The 18,075-nt window shown below is 42.1% G+C and overlaps 1 protein-coding gene across 1 annotated transcript in view; it reads right to left on the reverse strand.

Annotated features, from left to right (window-relative positions):
* Positions 1 to 18,075, reverse strand: part of COL22A1 (collagen type XXII alpha 1 chain) — a 219,428-nt gene that overhangs the window by 132,787 nt on the left and 68,566 nt on the right. The window contains exons 4-9 of the mRNA XM_075705826.1: positions 15,595 to 15,706; positions 7,056 to 7,179; positions 4,305 to 4,580; positions 3,164 to 3,244; positions 2,440 to 2,553; positions 1,809 to 1,853 (exon numbers count right to left, since the gene is read on the reverse strand). Coding sequence (XP_075561941.1) covers positions 1,809 to 1,853; positions 2,440 to 2,553; positions 3,164 to 3,244; positions 4,305 to 4,580; positions 7,056 to 7,179; positions 15,595 to 15,706 — 752 coding nt within the window. The remainder of the gene's footprint in view (positions 1 to 1,808; positions 1,854 to 2,439; positions 2,554 to 3,163; positions 3,245 to 4,304; positions 4,581 to 7,055; positions 7,180 to 15,594; positions 15,707 to 18,075) is intronic.

Genomic DNA, 18,075 nt, shown 5'->3' on the forward strand with positions numbered 1-18,075 from the left:
CTGCATATATAGCAAGGACTGTGACAAGCTGGTCCTTGGCAATAGAGATGCAAGAACTGCTGTCAAGGGTGATATACATTATTTAATCACAGCATCTTTGCAAGTCAGGAGCAAAATCTATTACTTGCCTTATTTAGCAGATAGAGAAGCTAAGTAATTTGTCTCAAATCATCATATTTGTACCAAATTGTTGTCGGAGCCTGGATTTAAATGGCATCGTCCCCCGCTCCCTGAGACTGTGACACAGTCCTGCCATGGCTGTATACAAGTCTCTGACTGCTACAGCCAGGGAAAAGTCACACACACCTGTAGAGCTCTTCAGCAACATACCTGCAGTAGTAGGACATCAATTTTAGGATCTGTTCCAGAAAACCTGCAGATGTGGTGCTCGGATATACACTATTTTGTGTTTGACTAGTCTATCCTGCACCCCAGCAGCATGCCATGTTACATAGTACAGACATCCTCACCAGTGCGTAGACCTTGTAAAAGCGGTGAAAGACAATGGGATGTTGCTGCAGGGTGCTTTTATTATTGCCATTATCATCCTTCTGCAACCTCCTTATAATAGGCATGGCTCTGCCATTCTTCAAAACAGCCCATCATTATTTAAGCTGTCACAGATTAAAATAGAACATTGCTATCTATATACATGTGGAAGCATAAGGAAACGTTTTCTGCAGTTTGTCATGCACATCTGAGCATTAATGCACCCATGTTCTTTCATGCTAGCAGAAAACATACTCCAAACCACATTTCCTTATCATCCCAAACTTCTTCCAGCTGACAGCAGGCCAAGCCTTGCCAAAAAAACCACAACACATGGCTGAGGATGTCTGACCTTCCAAGACCCAAAGATTTCTCCTTTCCCCTCCCACAGTGTTTCATAATAACTGAGTAACTTTTGGTGGGATGCAATTAGTTTATTCACCAAACACAAATTCAGTGACCGAATTTGCAGAAGTGATTCAGATGCACAGAGTTTTGAATACAAATTGTTCTGAAATATCTTTTTAATCACACAGATGGTGAAACTGGGAACCACCAACACCACCACCTTTCACCTGCTCAGCAACATTGTGAATCTTTGTTTTCTTCTGGTATAAGTGCTCTCTTTAAGTCAATTGTCTCACAGCTCTATTTGTAACCAAGCACAGAAGGAAAATGTGTGTATGATGAATGTCCACATGTGCATATCAAAGAAGCTTGCAGAATATGCAGGATAATACAGAGGTTGCACTGTGAAACTTGAAGCAGAGATCACAATCACTCTCCTACCCTATTATCTAGGAAGAAGAGTCCTGAGGAAAGTGGCCTATATTTAAGATCAGCTCATGTCTCAGACAATCTTGCTAAAGATAACAGATTGTGGCTAATCCTTTACCCTAGTCTCAGGAATATTGTAGAGTGTGACTGGGAGGCTGCTACCTAACCTATGGGTATCTAGTACTGCTGATCAAGGCACAGCACAGAAGCAGCACATGGTTTTCCAGGTGACTTATGAAAGGTGTGCATGACCTAGTGAATAACACTAATTTGCAAAAATGCCAGTTTAGAAGCTGCAGGAAAAGATTTTGGAACGCACTTACTCTAATAATGACATAAAGCAGCAACAAAGCCCAAATGCAAGCCTGGAGCAAAGATGCAAGATAGTAAGATTCTCCTGCACTCCTAGGCTCATCCAAAACTGAACTCAGTCATATGCCAAATTGACTCTTACTTCTCAAAATCAACTCCTCAACTTACTCTGAAATTGTTTTCTTTGTTGTTGTTTTTATTGAACAAATGAACTAGCACATATTACTGACCTTTTGACCTTTAGGACCTTCAGGGCCAATTGGACCTCTCTCCCCCTAAGACAAAAAAAACATGATTAGTCAGACTGATCTTCTCATTACATAACAAAGCAAGGGGCCCAATCCAACAGCAACTGAGGACAACAAAAATGTTTTCATGTTTTAATGGGGAACAGACTAAAAATGACATGCCCTCAAGAGCAGCGACAGTGAAGCTGGCTTCTCAGAGGTCCCAGTCACAGCCAATATAAGCAAGCACACCAATTCTGAAAGCTATGCGATTTTTTCAGTGTGCCTGTATTTACCTCCAGAATCCTTTTTATTTGAAGAAGAACGCACATAACTGGACTGGATAAGAATAACCACTTTGTTTTCAAGGTTGTTACCAGGACTACCAGCATGATCAAAATCACTGAATCAGGTAAAGAGAAACACCTGGAAAGACTGCCGTTACCTCTACAGACATCCCACCTGTGAGTAACACATGCCTCATTCTTTCTATGAAGTGCTTTCCACCACTAGGTCTTAAAGTGCATCACAAAGAAACACAGCCCTTCTTAAAACTCACTTGCACAGTGTCATATCCATATTTCCAAACCCATCCAGCATGTCCTAAATGAAACGCATTCATCTCTACACTCACCTTTTGTCCAGCAGGACAGGAGCAGTTGACAGTCTTGAGGTGGCCAACTTGCTCGTTGCCAACAGTGGGCCTCACTTCCAGGGGAGGTGCTTCCGTCAGGACCGTGACCTGGCACTACACCCAAATGCTCAAGGTCATGATGAAGCCTTCAATGCTAGAAAGCTTCCTCTTCCACCCGCTTTAGAGAAACCGCATAGGCATTACAGCATAACGCATAGTTAAATGAGTCGTAGTGAGGAATGAAATCCCACAAAAGCCTTTCATTTAAGCAATAGGGAAAAACGTGGCAAAATGAACAATGAATCTCTTTAACCAGGATCAAGGGGAGAAGAGTGAAAGGAGGGTGGAAGTTTCTAATGAGAGCTGGGCACAGGAAACTAAGCAGCAACTGGCACCATTTTAGCTCTTCCCAAATAAAACCAGTGGGAAACAGGTTGAATATTTCATGCTGAATTTCTGTTGTTCCATCATCACTTCAGGGTTTTGTTTCCCCTGACAGTCTGACAAGGAAAGAGCAACTTGGAAACCTCAAATTTTTTATACTCATCCCTCTGCAGCGATCCTCTTCTGGCACTGCTACATTACCAATTATACACTTAGATTTAATTCACCGTCATTAAAAAAAAATTATAATCCCACACTGTAATATATTCCCTGATTTATATAATAGATTTGAATGAAGAGTGTTCGTGTGAAAATGAATAAATGACAAAAAGAAGCTTACTGGTCCAGAAGGAATGTCACAGCAGGTCTCCAGCTCAGCATGCCGAGAATCACAGTAAATAACCATCCGCTGAAGATCAAACTAGAAGACAAAGTGGGTAATAGTCTCAGAGACAGTAAATTATTAAAGACCACATGTCCTTTTGCTTGGATACAAACAGTGCAGACTAATACAAACAAAAGCCATAGGGGGTTAAATTCACAGTGATTCTATGGATCCTGTAGTCCACATCTATCTCTCTGTATCAATAATGGACCAATATCTCAGCGTGCTTCAAGAGTGCTGAGCTAATGAGACCCGGAATATGCCTATTAAAATTCTGGTGCACGTTTTCACACAAATAAGGAGGCATGCTAATCCCCATGTCCTGGCCAAATTTCTGTCTGAGAAGACATATTCTGACCACCTCCATCCTTCCTAGAATTTTGCCTAGACATAAAGTTTGTTTTTCTCCTGTTGTGCCTTGCATCTTCTGACCATTTACCCCTCCATGAGAAATCCTATTAGCACATTTAATATGCACATTCCATCCATTTTGCATAGCAAAAAGATTACACAAGTCTCAAAACACCAAACAATCATGATAAGTTATGTGGGGTTAACACTCTTACTGGACAACAAGGTCCAAGCTGCAGGTCTCAACTTCAGTTCAACTGGAGCAAGGGTGATTTAATATCAGGTATCTTTTCTGAGGAACTGAGAATATATCATGACTTTCCTGAGTTAACAAGCTTCCTTTTTTCCCCCATCTCCTCCTATCACAGGTGGAAACATTCATAATGCCAAGATCAGACAGCAAAAGACCTTTACGTGTGTAATGCAGTACTCAGTCTGATAGTATTTGTGGATGATTTTGTCTCTGATTTTAACTATAGAACATTCTGGGACTAGACAGAAAGACTAAATTAATTTCTCATTTTAATCCCCATTATGGAGATACTGACAGTCTCGCATAGAAAGGCAGCAAGTCTTGCACATAATGAGACGCCAATCTGTCTTATCTATGTAACACAAGTAACGTTTCAATGATGCTACTTCAGGCAAAGGGTCAATTATAACATAACCCCCAAACCCCCATTCACATACTGCAAACCCATTGCTGAACTTTACCGCAGCTCTAATCAGCACACGTAGTACTTACATCAATGGGGACGCTATCATATAAGCGTTTGCCAATCACAGTCTTCCCTTGAATATCAATATTTTCCCTGTCTTCAATAGGCAGCATCTGCACCAGTCTGCAGTCTATGTAAAGTGAGACAGCCTTCGACTGAATGCTGAGGGCAATTTTGTGCCAGCTGCGGTCAAAAAGATCGCTGACTCGTGCATTTCGGAAGACCACTCTCACGGCGTCCTTGGTGAGCCCAATGGCATTATACTCCACAGCTTTGTTCTCTCCGTCCAGTCGGATTGAGACCTACAGGCAGAGAGAAATGATTTTGCTAATAAAAAGCCTCCTCCTTCCTCCTGCCTGCCTTCCATCGCAACTGACACCTCAAAGTCAGGGATGGTACAGCATGTGGTGAGAAGCCCAAGTAAAGAGCGGAGGACAGAGTTTTGTGTGAGATATGAAGTTAGACAGGGAGCCTACACCTGTTCCAGTAAATAAGACAGGGCAGGGCACAGCCTTGGGTGCAGACCCATGACGATCTAAAGGCTTCTTTCTTGAGTACAATCCCTGGCATGGTTTCAGCACATCACACCTTCATGCCTCCCAGGCAATGCTTGGGCATGGTTGGGTGGTAGCACATGTCAGAGGCTTCTACTCAAAGGCAGATAGACAAAGCTGAGACTGTTTTGGATCCCTCTGTCCTGTGCACTACTTCCCAGCAGGCTCTGTGCTCTTTAGTACCCATCACATGTCCTCAACCATCCCACAGGACATGGACAAATCCCTCGTTGCCTGGTATGAAACCAGTCTGCTGAGCTGCAGCACCGCCCCCACTTTATTTCAGACACTTTGAAACACACAATAATGATTATGCCTTAGGCTCAGAGGAGACCTAGGACCATGTATTACACAGTGTGGACACAGCCAGGCCATGCCACTTAAAGTCAGTGCTGAACACTGGTTCCTGGCCTAATCCAGTTAATTAGAAATAGAAGAGACGATACCTAGGGATCCAGGAAAGTTAGAAGGGTTTAAGGACAGATGGCCTCAAATGTCTTCCTTTCTGACTAAAATAATCAAGTGTAACACACAAGAAATGAGGTCCTAAGTGACCATTCTTAAGCAAAGTATTTTCAAGTGAGCGTGAAAAAAAAGTCCATTTTAATTCTTTAGTAAATCATGTCACTCCACTTGATCACTGCAGAATCAAAATCCCACCGCTGCCTCCCTCCATCTTTCTCTCTCTACATGTCTCTGCCTTCCTCCCCCCACAAGCCATTCCTAATGGCAACTTGCTACACCCCCCCCACCGTGTTGCAAGCTATGGAGCAGGGAAAAATAGGTTTTCAAAGACATTATACTTTTAATTCATTTAGAAATCGATTTCTTCTTCTACCAAAGTCAGGCAGCTACCAGCAAGCAGCAGGGAACGGAGCAAAGTGCAGAGCCAGGGGAACAATGAGTGCCTCTGCAAACTGCAGAGCTGGAAGTTTGGCAACATCAGCACCGAGCCATGTCTGATGTAAGCAGCCCAGGGTAGGCTGACTCCAGATCTGACCCAACATCTCCATGCAGCTGAGCACCATGCCGGCTGGAAATGCCAGCTTGGATCAGCGTTAGCTCAGAAGCGTCTGCAGTCTGTATGCTATGCAGCTCTGCAATGTAGTGGCCAAACCACTACCGACTTTACATGAAACAAGGCTCATGAGTCTCCAAGGCACTTTTGGCACCACAATTTAAGGCACTTTTGAAAATATTACTGAGAATCTTGAGTGCTTTTTTCTCTCCACACCTAAGCAGTTCAAGTTTTCAGCTGTCTCCAGGAAATACTGAGTGATATACACATTCTCACCCTGCAGGAGTTAGGGAAGCATGTAGCACAGTAAATCATGTTTCATTTAACAAAGTGCAGCTGATAGTAATTTTCATACGAACCTTTTACCATTGCCTGAAATTCCATTAGCAAAGTCCTCAAACCGCACCTATCCTCCACTGTGAGTTCCCCAAATCCTTTCAAATACCAGTCCCAAAGCAGCAATACTGCATTACATGGCTACGTGAGCCCATGCCGACAGCTCAGTTTAGAGACACGGGCAATACCATCAGCACCATGTTTGTACTAAGCATACAGCACATCCAAACTACTCCCTCCTCAAGCACACTCTAACCCCTAAACTATAGCATGCTGTGCTAAAAACATGCTATATAGGAACGGACAGCCCTTTATTATGCTCTTACGGTATTTTTCTTCTGAGAACCTAAGAGTACTTGACAAAAATTACTAGATCAAACTCTGCAGCAGCCAGGACTCAGGGATGTGGACCAATAATAGGTGTTACACCTACATCCTAAGTAGGGAACCCATAATGTGTTTGCATGATATCTAGAAGTCTGTGCAAAAACTTGACATAGCTCACTGCTCTGTGGTACCTCTGTGTGGCTATCTTTTTCCAAAGAGGAAAAATACGTTCCCTAAACAGAACTACCTGAACAAAACAACCAAAAATCCAGAAGTGGTTTCAAGAGCAAGGATGGTATATTTTTCTTCCCCTTTCCAACTAATACATCCATCTGCATGCTACAACAATCAAGGTCTATGCAAACCTTCCTCCGGCATTTGAATTAAAGGTAAAGGATTTTTGGCAAAATTAAGTTGAAGACAGGCAAAGGGATTTTTACTATTCCACAAGGAAAAAAGAGTGGGACGTTAAGGCAAGAAAGTTGGTTCCTGCAACAAAAGAGAAACAAGGCTGCTCTTTCTGGCTGCAAAGGGCCTCGTACCTGTGGTATGCCGTACTTGTCAATAATCTGCCAAATATACCAGTCTTCTTTCCTGGAAGCCTTCCTGAATTTGAAGGTAGTTACAAAGGCATATTCATCAGGTAGACCTTGTGGAAACACATCCCTGGAATGAGGAGGGAAAAAGAGAGCAATGTGTCAGTCTTAGCAGTGAAGAGCAGAACTTCTAAAACTCTCTGCATGTCCCAGCAACGCTTCCCAAAAGTATCACATAGTTCCTACAAAATCTGCTGTATTTGACAGCTTGCAGAGAGAGGAACCTGAGTTTGTGCCCTCCAGGTGGTTATGTCCTTGAGGAGTCCTTTTTGGAATAATGGTGAAGCTCTCAAATGAAATAAGAAACAGTGAAAATCTGCAGTCTAATATCCATCATGTCAAAGCAGTTGTTTTTCACCTGATGCTTCAGTTCATGCGATCTGTAAATGATTCTGTTGTTCTCTAGATGCACTGGAGACCTGTGATATCTGGCAATGGGCAGGCACACCTGAAACTCTCTATCAATGTACAGTTATAGCAACAAATATTGTAATATTTGCCTCAAAACAGGCACTACACCTCATGCCTGCCCAAGATGATGTTCCTTGGCTGATGGCCTGGGAGAACAGAAGAACCTTCTCAAATCAAACATTACAAACACGTTAGGCAGAAATTAACTCAATGTGACACCATGATCCACACATAAGTCTGAGGTAACCAAAATCAGCACTGTTTGACTCAGCCCCAACATAAGAACATACCACAACATGAGCATGCAGGGATGGACAGAAGGGACAACTAACGAGGTTTTTTTTTTTTTTTTTTGTCAGTCGCCATTACTGGATGCCTAAGAATGAGAATGAACAGAACAAACATACCCCCCTACCTCCAACTCTTTGGGATGCAGGGGTCAAATTCAGAGACAACTACAATTTCAACATTAATAACTTCTATGGATTTATCTTGTATGGACTTCTCCAGTCTCCCCTTGAACTCAGGTAAATTTATTACATCCACAACATCTTTTGGCAAGGAATCACACAGATGTACCACCCACTGTATAATGAGCTTCCTCTTGTTTGTTTAGGACCTAGCTCAGTTCTTATAAGGGACAACACAATGAACCTGTTCTTTTTCTGGTTTTTATGACATTCATGATATTGCAAACTTTGCTTATAATGCCCCTAAGCCATCTCTTTTTCCAGCTGAAGAGTCCCAGTTAACTTCATTGTTCCTCATGCCCAACCCAGCCTGCTCCTCTGATTATTCCTAAATAGGCCCTTCCTAAATATCATGTCTTTGCTTCCAGACATCTGAGCAGTCAGGCATAAGCACGCATTAGAAAACAAAACACAACGGCAGCAATTAATGAAAAGCAAAACAGTGAAGACAGATTCTCTTAAGGAATATTTGACATAGTCCATCACTATGCAGAAACTGGCGCAGTCAAAGACACACAAAACTAGAGGCTCTTAATAGCATTTAAAGCAAAAAATCCTCAAAATTTCCAAAATACTTTGTTTTGCAATTACAGCAAAGGTTGAAAGCCAGTCTTTCCTAATGGCAAAATATTCAGTCATCTTTTAGTCTGTGCTTTGAATTTCCTATCTAGCCAAGTTAAAAATTCAGAACACTGTGGTTTCATCCACTACTGTGGCTTTTGCTATATAAAATGCCCACACAGGCTATACGCTATTATAAGCTGGTCTCCCCGCTGGCGACACAGGCACCCTCTGAAGTCTTCCAACACAACAGAAAACTGAACTGGGCTTTGACTAGCTCCTTTACAGAATCATTCCTTTAGGAAAGCAGACAAGGCTGTCGCACTTCTTGGTATTAGCTATTCACAAACTAGCCCTCCCTGGTCACAGATCCACCTCACCCCAGCACCCATCTCTCCCATGGCACACAAAATAGCCAGACACTCTCTCCCTTCATGACAAAAAAAGAAGTGTGTTGGTTGTCACTCTTGTGGCAGAGTTGCCATGGAGGATATAACTGGCATGACTGGGGCACTGAAAGCCACCAAGAAAATCTACAGGATGTTTGGCAGGAGACAGCTGGGTCAGTCACATCAGCCCTCCCAACAGGGCACCCTGCCAGGTCTCCTTCACTGTTGATATGCCTTAGTGCAAATTTTCTGTCAAATGGCTTTGTACACTCATTGTGTCTGAGTTTGTTAGAGAAGAAAATTCATGTTTCAGCTTTTAATATCCACCCCTTCAAGAAACTTCAGCAAGGTGGCAATGTTGATGATAGCTGAAAAGGCATTGCTTACCGCTCCATCCTCTTGAACAAAACCCATGGATATTTCTACATGACAGTGGTGCCAGTCAGGGCATTTCCCTGTGGCTCAGCTCCTCAAACTCTGTCATTTCAGCATACGTGCCTAGTGTATTTACCTTCACTTACTCCTCACCACCTATCTTCACCATCACAACTGAGTTTAATGAGTTCCCTCTCTGTCCTGCCCTTTAGGATTCTGACTCGCATTTTGGGCACACACAGGGCCCAATACAGAGTATTGAACTACTCTCCTAGCTGCAGCCCACCACCAACTCCAGCTTCCTACTGAATGAAAAGCAAGCAGATGGTTCCTCACTTAATCCAGTGGTGGCACAAGTAGTGGAGTTACAGCTCTAGGGGTGCTTTGCTCTACTCCTGATCCATAGCATGTTTGCTATCATCACATCAACAGCAGCAGGACACATGCTTTCAACACTCCCTTTCCCTAATGGTTTTTCAACTCTGCATATGCAGGTGTGCTTTGTTCAAAGTACAAATTAATGTCAGTGGCTGTGACTGTGGCATCACTGCTTTGCTGAGCAGGGAGGTATAGGAGCATGTGGTTGAAATTAATTCCCCAAGATATCACATAGAGCCTTTGGCCTGACAACCTGCAACCAAATCTTGAAGATCCAACTGCTGGCCTCTGTGCTAAGACAGTCTTTCTGGACACCTCTGACCTGGGAACAGGAATATCACCATGCAAGCTTAAATTCAAAAAGGGATTTCAGATGCTTAATGCCCACAGAAATAACTGGGAGTTAGGTACCTAAATATCCTTGTGAGTCTGGCCACACCTCATCACACAGGGACTGAAAAATGGCCCATCAGGTAGATTTAAACTGATAGAAAGCTATTATGACCTATTACCTGTCACCCTCAACTGATTTTTAAAGGTGCCGAAGAATTGACTGCAAGTTCCCAACAGAGAAAGGCTTCGTGCCAAAAGCAAATCTAAATACACTCTCATTGCTCTGAAGATATGATAAAAGTTGTTTCTGAAGTCCTTGGTCCCTGCATCTTTTACAGAGATGCATTACTGCATAAATAACAAAAAACTTTATTTATGAGTTTTCATTTATTTCCTCACTAAAAAGTGATCTCCATCTAGAAGGTCAGTTTTATTTAGGAATCCAAGGGCAGGAATTGCTGTCCCCAGAAATATTTTATTTCCTTCTTTCACCCAAGGCTGAACTGAACTGACGATCCATATTATGGAGTTTTACTGGATGTCTGGTACCTACAGGGAGCACTCTGCCAGCTCCTTGGTCTATAATTCTGACAACAGGATGGATAGCAGAAAAGGAAAACTCCAAGACAAGAGAATTCCCTGGTGCTGCAGGTTAGTCTAAGAGTTAATTAACCCAACTCCAAGGTCAGGTGGATCACAACTTCTACAAAGAAAAATTATAATAACCACAGAGGAGATTCTCTTAGCCATTGCCCATTTTCATGATATAGCCTCCTTACATGCTTTTGTTTGGCATAAGAGCCTAAATCTGTGACAACCAGCATGAGGTTCTATGTCTATAGTAATAACATAGTGCAGAAAAATAAGAGTATCAGTTCTCATTTCAGACACTGAATGTAACAGTTAATAAGGTACCTGTATTTGGTGAGGAAGGGCGTAATTAATCCATTTGGGAAATTTGACCACTTCTACAATTAAAAACCACTAATACTCAGTGTAACTCATTGACTATTAGTGGTTTTCATGCCTGAAACAAGGCTGGAGAAAGCCAACTCATGTCCATGTGCATCATATCACCAGAGGCTTTTAGAATGACAGGGAAAAAAAAAAAAAAGGAAAAAGGAAATGAAAGGGCTATAGAAGGATTGTCACAACACAGAATCAACCCCACCCATACATCCTTGGCAGATATTTCTCTGGCCTCTACTTCAGAAATTGCGGTGATGGAATAGATACAACCTCCCTAGGTAATTTCTTCCTGTGTTTCACTATTCTACATGCTACAAAAAAAGCCTATGCTAAATCTCACTTGCTGCAGTTTAATCTTCCTAAGATAACTTTTTTCCAGAAGGAACCATAAGAACAAGTTGTTCTCCCCTCTTGGCTGCAGACTTTTGTATGTTTATCAGATCTCCCCTCAGTCTTTTATTCTCTAAAAGACAAAAAAAGCCTCCAGCCATTCCACCTCAGCCATGCTTCATCTCCTTTACCTTGTTAGAAGTAGGAGACTCTAACCACACTAGTAAATAATGGTCAGGGTCCATTTCTAGCCATGAGTGAAGTTCAAACAAATGCTTCTTTCCCAAAGAGAGTGATGATATCTAAGCTGCCTTTGGGGAGCAGTCCCTGGCATGCTCCATCCTCCACACCAAACCCAGGCATTGTCTGGGGTAATACTGCTTGACATCAGCCAAAACTAACTTGACATGAGCACACAGACAGGTGAAGAGTACAAATGATATGATCCTAGCACTGGGGCCCAGGAATTTACCCTGTTTCTTTGGTTAGTAAAGCAGCCTACAAGGAACTCCTCAGGTGTGCTCTTAACAGACATTCTCCTACTAACTTGACAGCAGATTTGGACAGACACATTTCTTCTAGATGACAAGCACCTGTCCAGTGATAGAGGTCATGAGATCAGATAGGGGTCACAGCAAGATCCTTCAGCTGGGAAGGCTGCTCTCACCACTTCCTTAGAGCAAGGAGCCATGTCTCTCATCCCTGACTTCAGCACAGCATCTTTGCCTTTTTCCAACTCCAGCACCATGAGAAATTTTGGAACAGGTCACAGACCAGGCCTAACAGCTGCCTCTGGTATGGGAGAAGAGGGGGTGAAAGGGAAAGACAGGGCTGGCAGAGAGTGGGAGAGGGTGCAGCACTGAATCACAAATACCAGAATTGTTGAGGGTGGAAGGGACCTCTTGAGATCATCTAGTCTAAAGAAGGTTTTTCTTGTGTTCAGATTGAATTTCATGTTTTTAATTTGTTCCAATTGCTTTTTTTCCTGTCACTGGATACCACTGAGAAGATTCTGGTTCCATCTTCTTTGCTTCCTCCCCATCAGGTATTTATACGCATGGATAAGATGCCCCCCTGAGCCTTCTCTTCTCCAAGCTGAAGAACCTTAGTTGTGTCTGCCTTTCCTCATATGAAATATATGTTTGAGAAGTAAGGAACAAGGAAGCATTCAACAGGTTTCATGCTTAATGTAGGCAGTCTTCGGAGCTTTGGGTAGAATTTTCTTCTCTGTGGAGCAGAACAAATTATGAGACCAGGGCAAGAGCTCATGGAGAAACCCAAGGCAGGTAACTGAGTCAAAGTTGATTTCAGAAGCCGAAGTCTCCACACAAACACATCAAGGTATACATGCCCAAAAAAACATGAGACTCAGAAACTGGAGGACACAACACTGTACCAATATAAAGAACAAATAGATCATGACTTGAAGCTAGGCCAAGCATCAGGAAGTTCTGTGAGTGGCAGCTGGGATGAGGACCAAGCCAGGCTGGAACCAGATCAGGCAAGAGAAAATTGAGGGATGGACATGGCAGGAGGAAGTCTCTGAAGTCAGGAGTGGGAGAAGTAGATGGAGAACACAACAGGATAGTGAGCCAAAAGCTTGGCATTAGCCAAGACAATAGTAATGAGAAACAAGCCTGAGTTCCCAAAACCAGAAATCTGGGGCACAGCTTTGGCCAGAAAACTGATTGAGGAGCCAGAAGCAAACTGTAGGACAGCCCCAGTTACCTGAGGAGTGGCGAGAAGCACCAGCCAGATTTAGGCACTAGCCCTCAGCCAGCTAGAGAGATGTGTAAGTTCCTCAGTGACCAGCACATTGATTGAGGCCACTTTCCTGGCTGCTGTACTTGCTTGTTCACAGAATCATCACATCAAAAATGGGAAGAAAGTTCATAGTTGTAGGCTCCAGATCGGAAGATGAATAAGCGCATTTCCCAGGCGGCTAAGCTGGCACTCTGTAAAAGTACTAGTGCTTATATAAAAGGACAACAAACCTTTAAGCAGATAATAAAATGAATTACATGTATTACTCAGTTAATGATTTTGTATCTAATTATGAGATGTTGCTATCAGTTGCTAAACATTGCTTGAGGTTATCAGCAAGACAGGACAGATGTTTTTGTTTTGTTTATTATTCCAGTTATCAGTTTTGTGCAGCTTTACAAGATTGCATTTTCTGTGAGCAATGACTCTATATGCATCATCTCAGAATCCTGACATCCAAAGGCTAAAATGAACCAAATATGCAGACACCTTCCATGGTGATATATCCATCTGGGTTCATTTCCAAACTGCAGGAGTGTGGAAGTTAAAATACAACAGGATGAAAATATAAAAGTTCTTCTTTAATTCCATGTTTCAGTTAATCATTCAAAAGGAAGCTTAGTCATTTCAATCTACTAATTAAGGATGTTTTACTTCTAATTGTCTTGGGCAATAAAATATTCTACTTATTTTAAAAACAACAACAAAAAATAAATGAGTGCAATCTGAGCAGAAGGAAAGTCATCATCGGTTGGTCTGGTTCTTCACTCCCTCAGTCTTTCCGGGAAAACAACAACAAAGTACTTCAACCCTTAATTTGAAAAAGGAATGCAAATGGACAACTCTCTGTAATCTCTGCTAACTTGTTCCAGTGGTTAATTATGTTCATTGTTAAAAGCATGCCTTTCTTCCATGCTGTTTTTCGATGTCATTAACAGGTAGCCACTGACTTTCAGTCTACCAGTATCCTGAGCACCAAAGACCCTCTACTGAACTTTGATTCCCCAGAGGTTCTTACAGAGAGCGATCACCTCAGTTGCTAACCTCTTCTTAATTTTACCTGACTACACTGCACTTCTTGAATTTCTCACTGTTAGACTCGTTTCCCAGTTATTAAAACTTTCATTCACTCCATTCCTATCTACTGAGTTATGGAAACAAAGACTGGACATAGCACCCCAGCAGTGATTGAGTTGCCTGATAAGGAGATAGTCAGCTCATACCTGACAGTTCCTCCTTATACACCCAAGGACTGCACTAGTCCTGTTTGTCATAGTATCACTCAGAGCTCAGATTCAGTAAATGATCATTGCCAGAATTTAAGTGCAAACTGGACTTCTTCACTTCAGGGTTTTTTTCTGTGTAGTCTTGGTGGTAGTGCTTTACAGTGATAAAGCACACTACCACTATCTGTTACAAGCTGCAGCAAGCAGAGATGCTATACAGAGACTGCTGAGAGCCAAACAAAATAGGTTTATTCCCTTCCTCATACACACCAGTTATGTATATACTACTTATCAAGACCAAGGTGTCTTTAGTTGGCTTGCCTTCTCCCAGATCATGAATTTACTTACCCTGAGATTTGATATCAATTATGGACTTTAGAATAAATGGTTTTCCTTTCAGTGTATTTTTATTTTTTTAAAGACTGTGTGCTTATATGGAGAAAGAGGGGGAGGGGAAAAGGGCAAATCAATCCAGGTTGGCTCCAGGATGAAAAAAATATTGTGAAATCAAGCAAATGTAAGTCACAGGACAATCTCAAAGATGCAGTGAGCTGAGTAGAAGAGATAAAACAGAATAAAAAATAACAGCCCTCATCCACAAGAAGGAAAAGAATTACTATTGATTTTTTAAGCTGAAGTTCAACCCAGCACAGAGAAATTCACTGCAAAAATGTTAATGATGACAATTCAATCTATGGCTCATGGTTACTCAGTGAAATTATGCACTCACTCTTTTCAAGGCTAATGCTAGCAGGACTCAAATGACAACCCGAAGAGAAACCGTTCTGATAGACTACAACACAACCGGCAGCCTCAGGTCATAAAAGGCTCCAAGGACTGAATCTGTGTTGACACAGGATTAAAAATTACTCATTCTTTTAGGAGGCCAAAACTCATATTATCTAACTGATAACAACATCTACTAGGAACTGATCTCTTGTGATTAGCAAATATATATCTCAATGGGAGTGCTACCAAATATTCCTTTTAGAAGCTATTTACTAAGCCTTAAGTTCTTTCATTAATTTCTTGATACTTCTCTTCACAACCATTGAGATACACTGAAACCAGCTCATACTCTACCAGGATGGAGCCTATAGTTGGTGTGGAGGCTCCCAACCGTGTTGTATAAATTCTGTGCCAGCAGAACTGAAAAAGCTGATTGAAGCAGCAATATAAGTGTAGGTACTAGATAACTACTACAGGGTTAACCTAGAGGAATCAAAGAATGTAAAGCAGAGGCTCAGATGAAAATAAAGTAAAAAACCAGGGTACTCACTCAGTTTTCTGAACAACAGGGAAGCTTCCAAGTCGTACATAAGCACTCTGAATTCCATTTTCTTTCATTCCAAAAATCTGTTTCACACTGAACGAATCCATCAGGTCAAATCCTGTCCATAACGGAAATATAAATATGAGACATTGATCAGACAGTGGGACATGTCTTCAACTGTACTTAAGTAGTTATCTTAGCCCACAAGCACAGCACTTCAGAGGTTAACCTTGTTCTTGCTGGGAAAAGCCAGGGCAAAATTCTGACATGGTCTAATCTGCTTAGTCCAAAAACTCAAAAAGAATTATAAATTCAAACTGTAAGAAGTCCTGGAGAGATTAGAACAGAGTTCTCCAGAAACCAATCGTTATTGTTTGCATTGCCACAACACCTTGAAAATGCTGTATAATTCATTAATGCCTATATAGAAAAATGCACAGGTGCAGACTAAAACACTCATTCATAGAATCATAGAACCATAGAGTCATAGAATGGTTTGGGTTGGAAGGGATCTTCAAAGACCATCTAGTCTAAACCCCCGGCCATGAGCAGGGACATCTTTCGCTAGATCTGGTTGCTCAAAGCCCCATCCAACTTGACCTTCAACACCTCCAGTGATGGGGCATCCACAGCTTCTCTGGGCAACCTGTTCCAGTGTCTCACCACTCTCATTGTAAAAATTTTTTTCCTTATCTGCAATCTAATCTAGTCTTTTTCAGTTTAAAACTGTTGCCCCTTGTCCTGTCACTACAGGCCGTGGTAAAAAGTCTCTCTCCCTCTTTCTTATAAGCCCCTTTTATACATTGAAAGGCCACGATAAGGTTTCCTTGGAGCCTTCTCTTCTCCAGGCTGAACAAGCACAGCTCTCTCAGCCTTTCTTCATAGGAGAGGTGTTCCAGCCCCCTGATCATTTTTGTGTCCCTTCTCTGGATCCACTCTAATAGGTCCATGTCATTATTGTCCAAGACACTTGACTATATACACTTTTCATATCATTTTAATACAACTTAGTCTTAGACTAATCAACTCATCATTATCATGAGCTATTAACCTTGACTGCAGACATTTCTGTAAAGTTTCTGAGTTTGTTCTGACAAGGCTTATTAGCCCAAGCATAAACCACACACTTGGGTCTACGCACCTCCAGAGTTAAAATGGTCCCAGCCACAATGAACCCATGCTTTTGTGACAAGATGTCCCAGCTGCTAAACCATGCCAGGACCAGTGGGGGTACAATTGTGTCATGCTCCTGAATGCATCCAGTTCCTGGAGATGTGGGACTGTGTGGATGCAACCATCCTGCTTTCAGCTCCAAAGTGGCTCCACAGGATGCACATCCAAACTAACAGGTGCTCCCAGAACCAGACACACTGTGGAGTTAGAGGCAAAGACACTGCAAAAGCCAGGCTGAGAGTGACTGAGCAGAGAACCTGTTTTTCTTTTATTTTGGCTATTCCAACCTCTTCTCCCCCTCACATATTCACAATTACACAGATTAACTCCTGTGGGTGTAATTCCAGCACACAAAACTGATGATATTATAGTAGCTTGTTTTGATAAATTGATTTTAATCTATGGCAGTGCTTTTAACTTTGTTCAGTTAGTGAGCTCCTAAAACTTTTATAGGGTAGATAAAGATTTTTGTGTGGTGAGTCCCTAAGATTTTTGGGTTTCTTAATTGCCCTAGTGAACTTTTCACAACCCACAGGCTGAAAGTCACTGCAAGGCTTCAAAGCAGCTGCAACAGGAAAAGGCACCCACCTAATGATATTATTCTTCAAATTTAAAGGAATAAATATGTGAAAAAAAAGCCTGTGCAGCCCAGTCCCAAGACAAATCAAGATGTGACAGCAGACAGCAAATAAAACATAAAGCTTCCATCATGGAGCTTTTTCAGAAGAAATAGCTTTTTCTGAGGAAATATAACCTTAATTGTTTGCAAAGACAGAAATGGTTGTCCGGTGCCAACTTGAGGCCTTTTCTATTACAGTAACTTTCCTGGCTGTCAACAGCTTTTCCCTCCTGTCCACTCTATTTTCAGCTATTACTGGAAATTCAGGAGGGCAAATAAGGCAGTTAAGATGCTCCAGGGCCTCATGGCTCCACCTCATAATCACCTCTGCAACAGCTCCAGTGATACACCCTCCTGACATACTGTAATCAGCCACGATTGCAGCTATCAATCTTAGCAAATAGACCCTACCAGAACATGAGAGCTCCCTTCTGGCTATCACATAAAAAACAGTATGACCTGTCCATATAAACCCTCCCATAGCTCATTTCACCATGCAGTACATATCCTTCATCTACACCAACCACAGAAATGTGAGGAAGGCAGTTGAGTGTTGCTGGTAAGAAAGACCACACTGACTGGCAAGGGAAATTGTTACCCATTCACAGCAGCTGAGCTGTGAATGGTGAAGGCTGAAATGCTGCCCAAGTGACGTCGTAATGTCAAGTCACCAGAGTCCTCAAGCTGTGGAGTAT

Source organism: Pelecanus crispus, chromosome 2 (assembly GCF_030463565.1).
Source record: "Pelecanus crispus isolate bPelCri1 chromosome 2, bPelCri1.pri, whole genome shotgun sequence".
Lineage (NCBI taxonomy): Eukaryota > Metazoa > Chordata > Aves > Pelecaniformes > Pelecanidae > Pelecanus > Pelecanus crispus.